General features: G+C 39.0%; 1 protein-coding gene across 4 annotated transcripts in view; it reads right to left on the reverse strand.

Moving 5' to 3' along the window:
• Positions 1-19,485, reverse strand: part of FHOD3 (formin homology 2 domain containing 3) — a 372,140-nt gene that overhangs the window by 324,379 nt on the left and 28,276 nt on the right. For all 4 annotated transcript variants that reach the window (XM_084215776.1, XM_084215777.1, XM_084215775.1 and 1 more), the window contains exon 2: positions 9,340-9,446. In XM_084215776.1, the coding sequence (XP_084071902.1) occupies positions 9,340-9,446 (107 nt within the window). The remainder of the gene's footprint in view (positions 1-9,339; positions 9,447-19,485) is intronic.

Genomic DNA, 19,485 nt, shown 5'->3' on the forward strand with positions numbered 1-19,485 from the left:
AAACACACACACTCATCCTCACAGGAAATCAGTGGGCTTTTCTCTCTTACCTCATTTTTTCCATCTAAAAAATTAGTGTGAAGTCAGAATGTGTCTGCATCCTGTTCGTGTAATAGATGTGCAAGTCATCTAATTGTTTTACAGAGTGATTTTATTCAGAGCATTCCTGGATCGTGACAAATTTACTGAAGTAACAATCATTTTACAAGAGTGGACAAAAATAAGTAAACAGATAGCAACCATTTCTGTCTGTTCAGTCTGCATTTAAAAAACAAAAAGCAAAAACCAAAACATAAAAATAATTAAAACTTAACTAATCCAAGTAGAAATAATGCCAGAATATTCCCAAAGCAAAAACTGGGATGGCAAAATCTGGCCAATTATTAGATCAAGAAACAGTATACAAAAAAAAAAAAGTATGCGCAGATTTGTATGCTTTTTCCCCTGCAGAGTATTCTAATATTGCGTTCTGTGTTTGTCAACATAATTTTAACAAATAACTGCTTCATTCCCACTAAAAACCTAGAAACCACCATCATCTGAATTCCAGTGAGTGGAAGAGCATCCTGGCTAACACACCACTGTCTATACAACTGTGCAAAAAAGGACTACCTATGCCTGTCACTATCAGGTGCTGGGGTTTTACATTCCCTTAACTCTTCACAAGTACATTTAGTAGGCAGGGTTGACATTTTTCTTTTTTTTTTCTTCTTTTCCACTTCTGTTTAAATGGAAATAAAACGGGATAGAAGGAGAAGGGGGAAGAAAATGAGAAACTCAAAAGTGTGGAGTGAAACAATCAAGGGATTCACCAAGTATGCATTATAAGCCATGTGAATACCACCAAACTATTTCTTACTAATGTCGGTAAAAGGTGCAGTCTTCTGCATACCTCACCACAAGGTAACGATTTTTGTCAAAAGATAATGAATCACTTTTACACTCTCTAAAAGGCAATGAGTTCAAAATGGGGGAAACATTTGTTCCATTTGCCCTTTTTAGTAGTTTATGTGCAAGCAAACTTCAGAAGCTAGAAAGTGAGAATTCCCTCCCTACTTCTTCCCTGTACTTTCAGATTCATCATGCTGGCTCTTTCTCAGTTGTTAATGGCTCAATTTCCACACATTAAAAAAAAAACCTTCCAACAACCCCTCAAATATTTGAGGGCTGACTGCTGCCTTCATACTCAGAAAATGACCATTTTTCAAGAGCTGTCATTCATGAACAGAACTATGTCCCTTCCCAACCCAAAAGTTCAACTCGTAATTGTTTTGAGTGGGATGTTTATCCTGCCATCTTGTGAGACACTGATAGCATTTTCAATTAAATCTCCATCTTATATTTTTATACAAACTTCATGAGTTGGAAAAGGGTGAAGAGAATTGCATTAGAAGAGCTATTTTAACAATAATATTGTTTCTGGATAAAACACAAAACCAAAAGCATTGTTTCCACATTTTCTGTCAACCTCGCATCATGCTCTTCTTCAGAGATGACATGTCACTTGACCAATGCTTTCCAGTTCTTAGGTTATGTATTTCCCACTGCTGTCAGTAACTGTCAAGCTCTGGCTGCACACTCCTCCCAGGAATCTTTGCACCAGGTAATTTCTGGTCATATGGTTTTGCTATCACCTGTACCTGAAGTTCAGGTTACATGAAGATTTTAGTTTAAAACCTCTTCAAACTTGGAGCAACAGATGCCTTTGAAATACCTGGATTTTTGGGGAAAAAATGTTAGAAGAACTGGAAACCTACACAACTAGGGCAAGGAGGAAAGTAAAATAAATTAACCTCCAACAGCTGAGTCACTTAATGTTTCCACATCTTCAGGCAGAGTCCTTCCAGTGCTCCCAGCCACACTGTGGGACCCACAGTTTTGGTTCCAGATGACTGCAAGTGGTTTGGGTGCATGAGGAAGAGCATTGCAGCAGGTCAGGGGAGGTGATTCTGCCCTTCTACTCAGTCCTGGTGAGGCCACATCTGGAGTGCTGTGTCCAGTTCTGGGCTGCTCAGGACAAGATAGACATGAAGCCCCTTGAGCACACAGAACAGAGGGCTAGAAAGATCATTAAGGGACTGAAGCATCTCTCTTATGGGGAAAGGCTGAGGGTGCTGGGCCTGTTCAGCCTCCAGAGGAGACAACCAAGAGGATCTCATTAGTGTCTGTCAGTATCTGAAGGAAAAGTGTCAAGAGAGTGGATCCAGGCCCTGCTCAGTGGTGCCAAGCAATAGGACAAGAGGCAATGGGCAGAAACTGATGCACAGGAAATTCCACCTGAACATAAGAAAGAACTTCTTTACTGTGCAGGTCACTGAGCACTGGAACAGGTTGCTCCAGTACTGGAGAGGTTGTGGAGTCTCCTTCCTTGAAGATACTCAAGAACCAGCTGGGCACAATCCTGTGCAAGGGGCTCTTAGATGACCCTGCTTGAGCTGGGTGTCTGGACCAGAAGTCCCACTGTGGTCCCTACCAACCTGACCCACTTGGTGACTTTGTGATCAACTTCTAATGAAGTTGCATAGTTTCACAGCAAAATCAAACAGCACCTGAAAAATATTTTTTTTTCTTACAAAGGCCCCTGATACCTGACATTAATCTGACTTACAGTTCCAAAAGAGGCACCTAATTTTTTTAATAATTAAAAAAAAGGAAAAAAATTTACTCAATTTGTAAAAAATAGTTTTAAGAACTTTTCATAAACATTTACCTTTTACTAGAAATCATTCTCTACTACCTTAAGGGAAAAATCCTAATGTTGTATGGTTTTAATTGATGATACTAAACAAAGTGAAGCAGATATTATCCACAGCAGCACAACACGTTTCAAAGCAACGTCCTACTCACTTAATTGGTCATTTACGCTTTATTAGAATGTGACCATTTTAACCAGACTCGGCAAGAACTATTTAAAAGCTGTCCAACCTTGCAGTAGAACATGCATATGATTATGTAAGTACATAAAAATAAAGTCTACTTTGCACTGATCAACATACTACTTTATGTCTCTTTCTTCTTTTGGAAGTTTTCCATTAGCATCATATTTGGCAAGGGCTTCTTCCTAACCTGACGTACAAATTTTTAGATATAAAACAGCGTTCTCAGGCCACTTATTTCTCCATATTAACTCCACTTTGGAAATGGGCTTTATATTTATTGCTGGGCCATCAATGCTTTTGCTAGCGAGCACAATTACTGAGCAGTAAATGTCAAAAAAACCTTCTGTTTTGCTGCACTGCTGTGGTCTTAACCCTGGCAGTATTCACTAATTTTCATGGCTTCATTACCAGGGATCCCGGGCTAGTCACAGATTTGCTGCAGTTTAACTGTTAGCTCACAACTGGAGGTTAAATTGGAGACACTTATTTTTATCAGAAGCAGATTACCACCTTCGTTTAGTCAGGGGTAAACCAAATAAACACACACCACACACCAAGCACACAGACAAATGGATTCCCGTGGGAGAAAAGCAAGCATGAGCTTGCTTACACAAACCTTTGCATTTACCACCGGGTAAGAGCACATACAGGAACAGTTGCCATGGGATAGGAAGTGTAGCTAATTCACAGCTTTTATTAATTACCCAGCACAAACTCCCTTGGCTACCCACACACTCTGGGCAATACCACACTGGTTTGCCCTGGCAGTGAGTGCCCATGGTGCTGGTACTGTTCCAGGTCTGGATTCCAAATCAGTGGCTCTACTCACAACAGGAGTTCAGAGCAGTCCTGCAGCACTTTCTGGCAGCCCTACCTGAAGCCCCACAGATGATCTGTTTATGGAGAGAGGAAGGGATTTCCTCCTCACAAGTTGAAGGAAAACATATTTCCAAGCCTCGAGAGCCACTCACTTAACTTACAGCCTCATCATCGAGGAGGAGGGCAGAGTGCAAACACAGCCTTAAGCAGCTTCAATGTTAATAAAATTAAATGATTTTAAATAGAACATCTGGCATCAGCTGTTTCCATAAGCTGTTTTTATTTAAGTTTCCACCAAAAAATACTGGACTTCTCAGCTATTTTCACATGCAAATCTGAATGCCAAATTAGGCTGTCTTTAAAAGAAGTTGTCCTAGCAAAAACTGCAAGAATTATTCACACGCTTTTTGGTTTGGCACTTTATTTGGTATGTAATGGGCTGGGAGAGAGCTAAGCACAACAGTATTTTTGCAATACATTTTTCAGTGGAAATTATTTTTCAATAAAAGCGCTCATATTGCATTCATTTGCCAGCAGTAATCACTAAATTCAAAACCAGCAAACCTTCAAATGTTTCCACAGGTACCTTGGTACAGATGTAGTTTTTTTCCCTTTACAACTGAGTATACTCTGGGGTAAAGTGGAAGAGAAAGAGACACATCTGCTCCAGTATTGAGAAACAAAGGCTGTGAAATAATGAGTCAAGCTCTTAAACACCCCAACATTTAAACACCCTCAAAAAAAACTCCAAGCCAAAATCACACAGAGAGTAGAGAGCTCGTGAAGGCTCCTTGTCCAAGCCAGGGGAGCTACTACGAGGGATGCTGGCTCCTTTGCAGTTGGAAGGATGCAGTACAGTTTCCAAGACTGGGGCACTTGGAGAAGAGCAAAACCAACTTTGCTTCCCTTTGAAGGACATGTTCAGCACATCAGTGAAAGTTAACACTCTCCTGTAATGCAACTTTTTTTTTGCTGTTTTTTTTTTGTAGGCTACTTGCCTGAAGGTTCTCCATCTAGACTGGAAAGAAGCTGTAAGGTGCACAGACTGCACCCCCATCTGTCATCCTCAGACTTCTGCTACGCCCAGTAAGTTGTGATCCTTGTAATTTCTGTGCTTACTGTCACACTCCAGATCTCTCCTAGACAGCACACACCCAAACAGGGCATAACAGGTTCTTTTCAAAAGCCTGCAAAGACTTTGCATTTTGTGTCTTTTGGTGTGAACAAAGTGGCTTGCAGTCTCTGACCCCAATATATGCAGAAGAGATTTACTTTTAAACCATCAAGACAGCTTTAAAGCTGAAACTATGTAAGAAAATAAGCCTTGGTCTGGAGTAAAATTTATTCAAGATGTTTTTATTTTGAAGATGCTTATTTTCTATTCATAAATCAGTATTCATTTCTTAACTACAAAAGTAATAGCATTTCACTATTAGTAGGAACCCTAATTTGTCAATCATTTCTTCACGAGATACTGTGTCGAGGAGATCCACTGACAAGAAATCTCGTAACTGGTGAATAATTTTTATGGTGGAACTTTCAACTGTTAATTGCCTCCATCCTGCTTTCAGAGCACATCCCTCAAAGTCACATGTCTCTTTTGTCAGGCCCACAAAATATATGCACATTTGTGTAATTATTTTGATTACACACTCTGGAAGCAGGAATGCTCAGAGATGCCTTGCCAATTGTTCCAAACAGGGAAACCATATGGGACCAGTAATTTTATTTCATTTTTGCTGTCAATGGTTATTGCAAGATAACTATGAAAATTATTTACTGCAGTTCCATCTAAAGATTAATTTCCATATTTTACCTATTTTTTTTAATATATAAACAATGAAATTGTATAAGGATTAAGAAGCAAAAAAGCTGCATAAAGTTTTGAAAATGCAGGTGGTAATAGTTTTTGCTCTCAGTCTTTGTGAGGTAATTAAGAACAGCATCAACTTACTGATCCATAAAAACCAGTGTACTTCTTTAGGAATGTGAAATTCTCATCTGTATCACCATTTATTCTGTAAAAGTAAAGTTTTAGAAAAACATCCACATCAAAATGTGGCTCAGCATCTCAATCTGATACATTTTAGAATGGAATACTGCTGCCCTATAGAAATTCTTACACCTTCCAAAAATTACCATAACCTCTCAGCCCAGGTTTTTTAGTTTGATGCTTCTAGGGAACTGTTTTTCTTGTGTTTTTGTTGGGTTTTTTCTTGCTTTGTTGCATACTGTTAATTGTGACAATCAACTTCATTTTTCAGATTCAGCATTTCATCAGACCAAATAGCTAAATATCACAGAAATAAAAATATTTGGGTGGACAACATGAGTAAATAACGTCAACAAATAGTCAAAGTCTCCTGTTTATAATAACAAAATGACAATCCTTTCATGGTACCTCCCTTATTTTTCTTGTTGTTGGCACTGAGAAACATAGAAATAACATCAAGACAAAACATGGAGAGAAAGCTATCAGAAGCTGAGAGCATTTTCCACCCATGAACACACACAAATACATTCAATTTAAACTAATGCAAAATCAGCATAGAATCTGCTAGGTTTCAGCACTGCTTCAAGAAATAAGCCATACCATTTTTCTAAGACAAAAATACATTAACTTTCAAATGCATCCCCAACATCCTTATGTAAACAACTGAGAAAAAGTTTTCATTCTCACAATTTGCAAAGTCTAAGTGGGAAAAAATACAGCGCATAAGCAGGAAAAAAATGTTAGAGATCCTTGCCAGACTCCACTGTCTCCAACAGATTCTGAATCAAGACCAGAATGAACAGCACCATCAAGAGGGAAAAGGTCTGTCATGGAACTCACCCAGCCAAAATGGCTTGAGATAGGGTGTCTAGAAGGAATGCAAAAACATTAGCACTGAAGCCATTTATCAGAAGTACTTTAAAAGAATCCCTGCAAAGCAGAAGTCTTGAAAACATATTCCCTGAAGAAATTTTCACCGCTCATAGTATACTGCCCTAAGAAACTCTTATTCTGAATTTTAGGACAGTGTTAATTTGTGGGCTTCCATGATGGCCATAGACATATCCACAAAGAGAGCTTGAGCAATTATATGGTAATTTAAACACAACAGCTTCTTGACATTTCTTGCTTTCTCTGCTAAACCTCAAGGAAGCCAAGGAAAGGAGCTTTACCTGCCACCAACACCTTAAAGCAGCCAGCCAGCCTAAACAACCTCCATTGTGTACTACCCTACACAATGAAGCATCCACCAAGTAACTTGTGTTGGAAGCAAGAGAAAAAAGCCAAAAAGCTAAGCAACCCAACAAGCAAGAGAGCCATGAACACAATCCAGACTAGAAAAGAAAGGTTGTTTTCCTACGTTCTTCTAATGACCCTTTTGCTGGTTGCAACACCTTCTGCAGGGCCAGCTTCCTTTCTGACTCTTCCAAAACCAGCCCCCATAGAAAAACAATCTGAATCTCCTGAATCTCACAGCTATTCTCAAGGGTGCAAATGGCTGTGGAGACCTGAAAGCCGTCCAATCCCTACCCATGTTTTAGTTAACCCTCTGCAGTACAAGGCCAAGTTTGTTGGCTTTTCTCCTTCACTAGATAAAAGCTTCCATTCCGCTGGAGTGTACAGCAACTACCAAAAGCCCCTTTTCACTTTATTCAGTAACAGAATAACATTAACTTGAAATTGCATTCTTGTCCAGGTTATTCACAGATACACATTATAAACCTCCAGCAACTGCCACCATTCTCTTCTTTCCTTTTGAAGAAAAATCCTTCATGTTTTCCACTATGCTCATCCAATCCCTCACAGAGAAAACAAATACCTACAGCCTTTCAAACCAATAAAATTTTTTAAGACTTTTCTTTCTGCTTGCTTTGTTTTATTTACGAGTCTCCTTTCAAGAGTGTTTAAAAAGAAAATCTTCATCATTTTTCCATGGATGAACAGGAACTTTTGGCAAAAAGATCCTGAAAATGGCCACATTACAGGACATTTTGAGTAGGAGTTTCCACAGCTAAGATTCTGAAATTTTAAAAATGCCATGAATATCCAGCTACTAAAGCCTTCACTCAGAGTTCAGTAAGCTTCAGTGACCCTGATGAACACAGCAGCTTTGGCATGGCAGAAAGGCAGGTCCTGAGGTAGCCTAATCTCAGAAAATTAAAAGCTTTGAAGATTAAGAGCAGGACCTTGAAATGACCCAGACAGAAACAGAGAGAGACTAAATGGCTTCAGAAGCCAGTCCCTCCCAGACAGCAAGCTGCTGTTAAACTCCTACGGTCTACAGCCAGAAGGTCCAGCTCAGGAGCACTCCAGAGCTCAGTGTTTTGGGCTCAGAACTGCAAATTAAACTCCAAAATTGGAGTTTAATTTGCTAGAAACACAGGACAAATGAAGACAGAACTGACTGCATTTGCTACCCTACGTCTAGAATATTTTGGTCTTATGAATAACATCACATAAGCTGCATTTACCGTGAACTAACAATGTTAAGTCCTACAGAGAAGCTTATTCCACATACTTCCCAAAGCTCTGGTGGTTCTTGTTTATCTTTTCTTCTCTCTCCTGTGTTTCAGGAAGAAAACGTATCATAGATTTTACAGGCCCAAAAGAAGCAGAAAAATAAAACAAGGTGGACATTAGCTTGCCATTTCAAAAGCAAAGTCTGGCAGGAAAAGCAACAAATGGTCTGTCACTTGCCAGATTGCTTGGCAATTGGCACTGTGGAGTGTTAAAAGTAGTGAAGTTAAAATTATCAGAATTATCACAGAGACATCAATGGAAAGGAAAAAATGAGACAAATTCAAAATGCATGCTACCTTCCCAAAAAAATCCTTTCAATTACTTGCCTTCAGCTCATTATAAAGTTAGCTAGAAATATGCATTTGCTGTTCTTTGCAGTGATTTTTATCATCTATGCACAAAACTGAAGACTATATCAATTTCTACCTTCAACACTCCCATTGCATAGGAAAAGAGGCTCAGTTCAGCTTGTATTGGCGACTCTATCAACAGACTCTCTTCTAACTGGTTTCTAACAGAACAGTTTTTTATCTTGTAGTGGTTATGCCCCAAACTGGTAGGTGCAATAAGACATACACAAATGCACAGACATGAATATCTGGAAAATATTATTTTAATTTCTTCTCCACATACAATAATCTTCAGAGGCGCAGTAAACATGCACCCCCATCCCTTGGACTGGTTCAATCAATTCCAGGAGTAAAAAAAGAAGCCAATAGAGGTCTTAAAAATTATAAATTGAGAACTTAATTTATCTAGACAAAATAAATTGAGTTTATAACTTCAGGAACACCCCCCAATATAATCCTCTATATGACTAATACCATAAGAAAGATCTCAGAGTTCTCCAAGCAAACCATCCTCATTTCTCAAGTTTCAAAGAACTATAAAATCTTACTAGACTAACCAAGATATTCATATTCATAGATTTCTTTATACTATGTCATATTTTAGAGAAACTGTAAAATTGAACTTAGAGAGAGAAGTCATAAGATTCTTCATCCTACAAAGGGACAGATATATGGGCATACAAGGGAAAGATTTTTATATTTTCTCTTCCTATGCTGACCTGAACACATGAAGTTAGCCACATGCTTATTTATAAAAATTTAGTAAATGTTTACTTACCCAGCATCCTCCTGGAAGCCTTCTAGTTCATCTCTTTGCTCTGCTAGGGTGGATTCTAGATCCAGATAGGTACCATTATGAGACAATTGCAGGGTGCAGTCATCAAGCTGTAGAACAAAATTCAGACCATCAGATCAGAGCAGTCTTTCTCTCCAACGTACCTCTAACATTGCCTTCCCATTTTCCACATCCCCAGACAAGATCTCCCTAAAACAAACAAAATATGTTGGGAGCAGGTAAGAAGACTTTCTGGGCAATTTACTCAATTCCAAACCTATGTTCCCTAGACCATGCTTGCTCACAATATCAACACAACTAACACAGTGAAATATATTAGAACATACAGAAGAAGCTTAGAGGGCTTTAGCACAGAGCCATTAAAATGTAATGCAGAAAGAGAAGTTATTTTCAGTGTGTATTTAGGATATAAATTGCTGTTCTCTGTTCTTACAGTACAGTTTTAAGTAGAGTTTCTGAGCCCCTGGATGAAGATAGAAGGAAGAAAGAGCTGTTTTGTGAGCCACTGAATGACCCCTGTGAGGACAGACATAGCCAAGAGACAGTGCAAAATGTGGCAGCCATGAGTTGGGGTCCTCCAGTAAGGGCAAGTACAGTCAACCAAGTAACAGATTTTTCTGTCATGCTGCTTTTAGGGCCAGGCACTAACCAGCCTCAGAGGGTGCAGGAACAACATTCCTAGGCACTGGGTGGGGGGAGGACTGGAAACCTGTGCCAGCTTCCTACAAAGGTACTGAGGTAATCAAGGACCAGACCTGAAAGCAGAAATCTGCCCACAATGATGCTAGGGAGGGAGGAAAGGAGGGATTAATAAACTGTCTTTATTTCCTTTCTGTTTTCCCTCATCTTCAAGTTTTCCATTAATTGTTCCAGCTGTTAAAAAAAGGCAAATTTGACCAAATTTATTTTTTATTTGCCGGGTCCTCATCACAATAGAAGACCTAGGATGAATCATCCCAAAACTCTGGCCAACTTATTGACCAGGAAAACAAAATAGTTATTGATCAAGAGGGAAAACTAAAGAAGCTGGGAGAAGAGCTAGAAAGGAACATGAGCCCCTCTCTCACCATGACATAACTCAGTGTCAAATAACAAATAATGAGGGAAAAAGCCTTCCCAGGCAGGAGAACAAGACAACATTTACCAAGGGGCAAGTGAATGTACAGGGTTGTCCTACCTCACCACTAGGGAGTTAAGTGACCATCTGCTCAGAGAATCCAGCCCAGAAGCATCAAAATGGACATCAGTGAGTCCAGTTGAACACACTGCTGGGACCACCATGTGCAGCACTGCACTGGGGGTCCTTTTGTAACTGCTTCCAAGCTCATAAATATTGTAAGCTCCAGATGTGTTGTGCTACTAGATACAAAATCCAGTCTGGCAGCCAAACGGAACAGAGAACCATTAAGGCTGGAGAAGACCTCTATAGTCATCAAGTCTCGCTGTTAACCCAACACATGTTAACCACAAAAGCATGTTCCTCCATGCCACATCCACATGTCATTTGAACACTGCAGGGATGGCAATTCCATCACTTCACTGGAAAGCTTGTTTCAACACCTGGCCATTCTTTCAGTGAAAAAATTTTTTCTAATATCCAATCTAAACCTCTGCAGGTGGAACTTGAGGCCATTTCCTCTTGTCACAGAATCATAGAATGGTTTGGGTTGGAAGGAACCCTAATCACTTACTTCCAACCCCTTATGCCATAGTTTTACTGCTGCAGAATGGATTCCACTTCCTCTCGTTGGCTGCCCACGCTGCATGTGTATGTGTAGATGCACTTCATTTGGGTGATCAATCCCACTTTTCATGGGAAGAAGCTTCAATTCCTGCATGAGCATTCCCAAGTGCTCCTGCAGTTTCTCGCACATCAGTAACCCTTGCTGCTGCATGGATCTCCACCCTCTACCACTAACGAGACAGCAGACCAAAGGACCTCATTAGCACACTGTCTCTCAAACAGTGGCATGCTGCCTCCAGGTCTGTTTTCAGTGACCATGATTTTATCCCCTCACCCCTCCAAATATTGTTTAAAGCTGTAACTGCACCAAAGGGGAAACTGCCGCAGCCAAAAGGCTGGGACTGGGTTATCTGGTTCTGTTTGTTGTTAATGCTGTAGTTGTTGTTGTTGTTTGTTTATTATACACACTAGTAAAAAACTGGTATTCCTATTCCCATACCTTTTTGTCTTTGAGCGCCTGAATTTCCAAAATTATAATAATTCAGAGGAAGGGGGTTCATATGTTCCATTCCAAGGGAGACTTCTGCCTTCCCAAGCAGACACATGTCTTTCAAATCAAGACAATCAAAGAACCCAAAATGAAGATGGTTTCATTCCTCTGGATTTTGCAAAAACTGACAGATTCTTTGCATGCCTCCATCTACCAAAAGGCAACCATGGCAATACGCAAGGCATAACCATACAACCCTGCTGCAAAGGCCACTTTGAGAAGAGTCAAATATTTAACACCATACTTCACGCCCATCTTCTGCCACAGGTGTTAGCCAATGACTCTCTGAAGGAGTAAGCAGGGGTCTGAAACAGTGACTCAAGGAAAGGAAATTACCACCCTTTTCACTTCCGTGGAATTTTCTTTCTGCTCTTTTTAATACTTAGAAAGAAAATCGATTAAAGTCTATCCTTGATGAATTACCTCTTTTAATTTCCCATCCAAGCTTTGATTCTCAGTACCTGTTCAGGAGAAGCATAATAAGCAGCCACTTGTCTTATCTGGCAGTCAATACCTAAACTTAGTCACTCTGTTTCCTGCTACTGATTTATATACAAGAAAGGAAGACAAATAGCGTATTCTGGATTAGCTGTGTTGGAAATACTGTAGAACAGCTCATTTACAATTAGTGATAGAGTGTGACTTTTGCAATTTGAAAGAAAAGTTCAGCCTCTGGAGAAAGGCTAGAGACAGGAGGTCAAGGTGTATTTCAAACTTGTTCCTTTTTTTTTTGCTTTTCTTTTTTGGATTTTTTTCCTGGTGAAGGAGTAAGCCGTTAAATAAGGTGACATAAGATTTTACTCTGATTTCTAGGGATTAAAGAAAGCAAAGAACCTGCAAGTGCAACCCTCTGATATTGAAAATACTATAGCACTGCTACTCTCTTTCCAGTTACAAAGGAGATTATTAACCTATACTAATTCAAAATACACTATTCAGAAAAGAAACACTAAATACTACTCTGGGAAACTTTTTCCAAGTAGTTCAGGATATGTAATGAAATGCTAATTTATTCAAAGTAATGCCAAAAGGCAAACTACTAATTAGATAAATGTTGTGCTGTCTCTATGGAGATTAGGAGATTTGCCCACAATTTCCATTTATACTGCATAATTAGAGAAAAGAAGTTGTGCCTTACTAATATCTTGTGACTTTAGTGTACAAAAAGCACTATGGGAACAGGAAGTCCTTCATGGACAAAATAAGTAAGAATAGTACATTGTACCTATGTTCATCTCATTTTCAAAGTTTCAGCTGAACATGGTATTCATTCGGGCTTTAAGGCACTGTACATTGCATGCTGTATTTGTTAACACGAGTTACGGTAATGAGAGAAATGGCAATATCTTTTATTTCCCTTAATTCTGAGTCTTGGCAAAAAGTTGGGCATGTTTTATTCTCTTTCATGTGTACACACGAAGATGGAAGTGATCAAAACAACATTTTAAAAGTTAAGTATTAAGGCAATGAACTCTTAAAATCTTCCTTATATAGGATCACTTTGCTACTCTGCCTCCAGCTTCACTTGCACACATTTATTACAGGTAGAATACAAAAAGAGAAGCCACTTCATGAATTATTTTTAATTAGTAAATTGCCTGAATTTTTCAACACAAAGGATGGCCGTTGTTCTTTAATTAGTGCTTACTAGTAACAATTCAGGATGTTGGTCCCTCCCCTCTGCTCAACTTTAATCCCATGTTTATCTGCTATACATCACTTCTCCTGTCTCTGGAGACTGTCCCAAATAGCTCCATCTAGTTCATTCATTACATGCTTCTCAAGGCTTGATCATAATTCACATTGAAATCCTTATTAAAAAACATCTTCTCTTAGGAAAATCAAGAGGCAGGATTCCTACAGACAATCTTTTAAAGAATATTTAACTGAGCTGGTTTACATCATCATAAATGAGGCTTCTATTCAGCTCTTGGGAATTTATTTAAACTTTTTATTCATAATTTTTTTAACTGTTCAGTATTCCTTACTAGTCTCAAAATTCTGATCTGCATTCTGTTGTTGTTAAACTGCATAATTCATTTCTACTACTGCCAAAAGGTGAGATTCCTCAAGACCTTTTCAAAATCTTACAAAACCATTTGTTCTAAAAATCTCTAACCCATCCCTTCAAATTGTTTATCATTTTTTGCAGGACACTTTACTGTACTGCCAAGAAGACCCAAAAGGTTGATACAAGTCATTGAAATGGAACTCATCCTGTAGGCTTTTCCAAACTTTCCTATAATCACATTAAAAGAACACTGCCAGTATTGTGGAACCATAAACAGAAATAAACACCATCAAATGGGACAAAAGTAATGCTATTTCGCTGAGTCAAACACAGGGTTACTCCATAATCAGTCTTCTGCAAGATTTCAAGGTTTTTGATTTTAGTATAAGCATTAAATGGTATCAAAAAGCCATTTAAAACCCCTATGTGTTCATTTCAATTACATTCTCACCTTTGCAAATGAACAGTTTCTTTGGAAAACATCCATGGTATATTTTTGAATCCCTATGAAAATTTTTGAAATCTCTACAAAGAGAGGGATACCTAGGAGTAGCCTCATTTACACAAATGAAGAAACAAAAACACATGTAACGGTCAACAAAATAAGTGCTTTAGTCAGACTCACCAGCTGTGGATAGTCAGATGTGTGCACTGGGTTTACAGGAAGGAAGCAAAGACATTAAGACTGTCTGTACACAGGTCATCCTTATTAAAAATGTAACTGATGTGTTAATTATCATCTTCAGCTCCATACTGAAATGGTATCTGTCACAAAAAGATCAGTTTCAAGAAGTAGTAGTTGCTTAGGTGCTGATTCACTGATTTATAGCTGTCTTTTTGAACAAGAGGAGAACCTGGAAAAGGCTTCTTAGGCAGCACTGACCTCACTAGTAACTCACTGATTTTTCCATAACTGACCAGAAACATAGAAACAGTCAGACAACCAGATACTTGTGTACAACAGTCCGACGTGTAAGTACAGCAACTAAATTAAACCACTCTTTCCGTAATAAAAATTCTAGAAGAAGAACAGAGAGATGTTTGAACTTTTTAAGATTGTATCTCGTGTCCACACAGTGGTAACTGATCCCCACCATTCACACACTACAGTACCTATGCTGCAACCAAAATTAGCACAAATGGAAAACCATGAAAGTACCATACACACAAAGCTAAACACCACCATCCAAACAGTTCCGTATATATACATGAATATAAATTATGTGTGTATTTTAGATAGTTTTCCCTGCAGTAAAAAAAAAAAAAAAAAAGAAACAATTGCCTAAATTTGACAGATGCATCTAAAACTGCTGAAGAGGAAGTACATAAAAAGATCGTAAGATTACAAACAATATTTAGACTGTTATAGATTTATACCTACACTGGTTAAAGTTTCACTTAGTTGAGCACAATTCATTATGCAAAAGCAATTGAAACATTTGATTAAAAAGTTAAAATATGAGAATATTTAAAAGCAGAGCTTCCTACTCCTTCATATTTTGCCATTTCCCCCATTATGGAGTGAAACTGTACCACACAAAAGGATAGGGTCATCCTGGCGTCAATTATTGCCAGGAACAAGCATAACAAGGTCTGAGCTGCAAAGCTTGATCCTAGCCCTAAATCAAGGGTCATCTCCACCTCACCAGCACATGGAGAGCCCTCAGCAGCAACAAACCCATCTGCAAAATTGAACACATACAGGTTGGAGAAAACCTAAGCAACCCACTCAAGCAAGTGCTCTTTATAGGCTACCAGAAAGTCAAGAATATAGGGCAGAAGCTCAGTTTGTTATCTTCCGTCTCAGGTAGCCATATCTGGCTAGTAGTGGCTAGTTCCTCATCCTGTGGGGCAAAGATAGTTCATATAACAAGAATACCAAGCTTAAGAAGACTCAAAATAGATCAACAGTAGTACATCAGTGATGATTATTTTTTTCTCATTTCAAACACTGATCCACAGAAAGAGTTAACAGCTGATAAATGACTGTTGCCACTTTCAGAAACTAGTTAAGCAACAGAAATTAAAGTAAATTTTAAAAAATATAAATGTGCATTCAGTCATTGTTTTCACCTACTGCCTTCAGCTTCTTACAATTCAAGAGAAATACCAAGAAACCAAGCACAAGGGGTGTGAGGAGAGAAAACAGAGCAATTCCAATTTCCACACACTGAGGACTGCTGCATGCTCCTCCTCACACACCCTTGCAAGGCTCCATGTACACACCAGTCTCCTCACTCAAGAAGCCCACTGGGCACATAATTCAATGCAAAGCCAGCACGTATTTTACTATGCCAAAAGAAACTCACACAAATCTGTTTTCCTTCAGAAGGCTTTGATAGGCACCAGTATACATCCAAATGAATGTCCCATGGCAGCAGTAGGCAGGCAGAGGTTAAGGCAGGGAAAAAGCAGATGCACCCTACTGCTGTTTCAAAAAGGCACAGCAGACCCACAAGCCGTTCTCCTTTTCCCTGTTTACTCAAAGACCACAGAGTTGTACTTTTTCAACAAACAATCATGAGAAATGCTCTTTTCTCACCTCTAACTCCCTGCCCTGAGAATCTATTCAGAGGAACATCTTTTGAACAAATCTCTCCAAATGGCATGACCAGTAGATTGAGTGAGGTAATTCTCCACCTCTGCCCAAGACCCCAGCTGAAGTACTGCATCTGGTTCTGTGGTACTCATCCTAAGATGTGGACCTATCAGAGGGTTCCAAAGGAAGGCCATGAGGATGGTCAGAGGGCTGAAGCACCTCTCCTGTGAAGAAAGGCTGAGACAGCCGGACTTGTTCTGCCTGGAGAAGAGCAGCTTTCAGGGAGACCTCACTGAGGCCTCCCAGTACTTAAAGAGTGCTTGTAAATAAAAGGGAGAACAGCTTTTTTAATGAGTAGATAGTAAAAGGACAAGGGGAAACAGTTCTAAACATGAGGAATTATTTAAATTAGATATTAGAAAGAAATTCTTTACTCAGAGTAGTAAGGAACTCCAATAAATTTCCCAGACAAGCTGTAGATGTGCCATCAATCAAAATGTTCAAGGCCAGGTTGGATGGCTTTAAGCAATCTAATCTAGTGGGTGACATTGTTGCCTATGGCAAGGGGTTAGAACTAAATGATCTTTAAGATCCCTTCTAACCCAAACAGATCTATGATAAATGCCAAAAAAGTGTTACCAAGTTGGCAGCCAGTGTGTGCCAAGATAATAGCCAAGTATTCTCTTTATACTACCTTCTATTTAAATAAAAGTAGGCACACAAACATTTATCAAGGATTCAAACAGTAATCAAGGATTCCATTAATAGGACAAAGGGCCCTACAGAATGAGATGACAGGAGGTTACTCTTGTTTACTGGTGTTAGTACAAATCACCAAAACCACTCAACTCTGCAGTCACTCACTGGAATCACAGCCAGCTCCCACCAGATTTACAGTAATTTGAGCTAAACCCATTGGACAGATTACTTTGTTCATTTGGTTGTTTCCAAAATTTACAGAGAAAGGGAATTAGAGAGGGAGAGGTTAGAGTAATCCAGTATCAAACTGCGGAAATAAAAATCCCTCTTCAATTCTAGCCTTTGGCACAGCCTCTGAAAATCCTTATCTTACTCAAATGTCTTAGCTCATCTTTCATTTAAACATGATTGGGTTACAATTGTTCTTATTAGTGGTGGTGTGCTCTATTCACCTACAGCACGTTCTGCAGAGTAGAGTTGATGAAAAGCAAAGTTTCTTTACGCTCAGTTTTCCCTTCCTAAATCCAAAGCCTTGTTTGGCTTTACACATCACGAGTCTGACACATTCACACACTTGAGCTGTGCAGTTCTTAAACACTCTCCCTTCTGGTTCAGCTGTTTCCAACACAATGAGAATCCTGTTACCAGGGCCATCAAGTCTGCTTTCCCTTTGCATTCCCATATCCTCTCTTCTTTAATAAAACCAATTACTCCTCAGGAAAAAGCAGAAAAAACAGCTCTTCCTACTCACCAGCACAAAGGTATTCCATATTTCTAAGCAAAGTATTACAAATTGATTGGCAGATATGAATATTTAATATTGTGTCATCCAAGACCAAACTTCACATGAGAATGACAATGCTGTTTTCAGAATATGCCATATTTTACTGTTTTTCAAATTTTATTGCAGATCAGCAGATTCAGGTTTTCTGTACCTGCACACAGTGGTCCTTTGGTATCACTTTAAAACATAACATGGCTGCTGTCACTGTTAGTTGTCACAGACTAAGAAAAAAATAGGAATAGTCTAATTGCATCCCACAGATCACAGTAAATGCAAAAATTATTTATCTGGCTTCAGTTACAACCAACTACTCTCTTGTGTATCCCTTCTCATGTGAGTAGGTGATACCTGGTCTGTGTCATGTCATCATCATTTTGGACAATATGATGGAGAAAGAACAAAGCACCTAGGCCAGGATTGATGCCACACAACCTTTCTTGAGTAAAAAGCCTGACATTCATGAGATAAAAGGAAAGCAAATAATCTGTAGGTAAGCCACGTTAGTGCCCAAAATTAACAGTGGACACTAAAAACTAGTCTCATTTTCAACTATGACAGCAACCCCACAGACCATCACTATCTTGATCTAAAAGCCCTGTATGCCAAGCAGTTCCACTGCAATTACCTGAAATAAAGCTATACTCCTTCCCCCACACCTTTCTCCTTTTTAAAGCTAATTTCATAACTCAAAGTATCTTCTAAAAACAGCCCAAAAACCTATCCTTCAAAATTCCAATGAAACCAATGCTTCTGTGAGGCCAGAGTTTTAAAAGTAATGTCAGGCACTGGGGATATACAGAAGGCCATTTTTGGTGATGGCAACTGTGCCACATTCAGTCATCCATGCTCACAAGTCAGTAGGTTGCTGAACTCTACCAAACTCACTCTTCCATACTCATTTAGAGGTTGATGGAAAGACCCCTAATAACTTCCTAGATCTTAAACTTTACATTATAATAAGTAATTAAGCATGTACAACAGTATCCCAAATTTTTCAGCCCTTTAGGAGTGATTAGCATATCTTGTAGGAGTAGTTATTAATGCTAATGCTAATGTGATTTATTTTTAGCACAGTAATTCCATTGTCAAAGCACATCATAAACTACGCTCACTTTGCAGAGCTTATGTGCAGTCACATTGACCAAGCCATGCCTCCACACAAAGGATAATCCAAAGGTTTGCACAACTGGGCGTAGGGACACAGGAGCACAATCATTTTAAAAGGAACTTCTACTCTGATATGGAAATGATGGTATTTTGAACATAGCCTACACTCCTAGTCTGAAACAGCAGCTTTTATCTCTGGTCTGGTAGACGCCACATAATACTCCTGGGGTCAGGTAATACAGGGCATGAAGTGAAACATAAATGCCACATTAGATCCTCAAGAGCCACTGGAAAAATACACTGCCAATAAAAATATTCTGCTGAAATAACAAAGACATTGAAAACAAACACAGAAAACTGTTATATTAATATTATGGGTTTGACTTAAGAATAACAAAAGGAAGTTCAGAGTTCAAAATTCTGAAACTGCTGTTTCAGAGGTGCCAAATACACACAACACCACAGCGAACATGTAATGACTGGATGCCTACCTGTTGCTATTCTTGAGTAGCTTTGTCACTGACTCTCAGACCTTTTGCTTTGCGATTCCCTTTAACACAGTGATCCCCAGGGAGTAATTTAGAATTTATTACAGTATCTGCGTCCAAGTGTGACACTGCGGCTTCCAACAGCAGCCACACAGGCATTGTTAGAAAGCACAGGATTGCTCAAAACGTCAATAGCCATGGAACAAGATAGCCAAATTTATTTAGTGTTTAGTGCAATGTTTACTATCAACTAAAAAAAGTAACTG

The sequence above is a fragment of the Fringilla coelebs genome, assembly GCF_963513975.1.
Source record: "Fringilla coelebs genome assembly, chromosome: 1".
In the NCBI taxonomy this organism is placed as follows: Eukaryota; Metazoa; Chordata; class Aves; order Passeriformes; family Fringillidae; genus Fringilla; species Fringilla coelebs.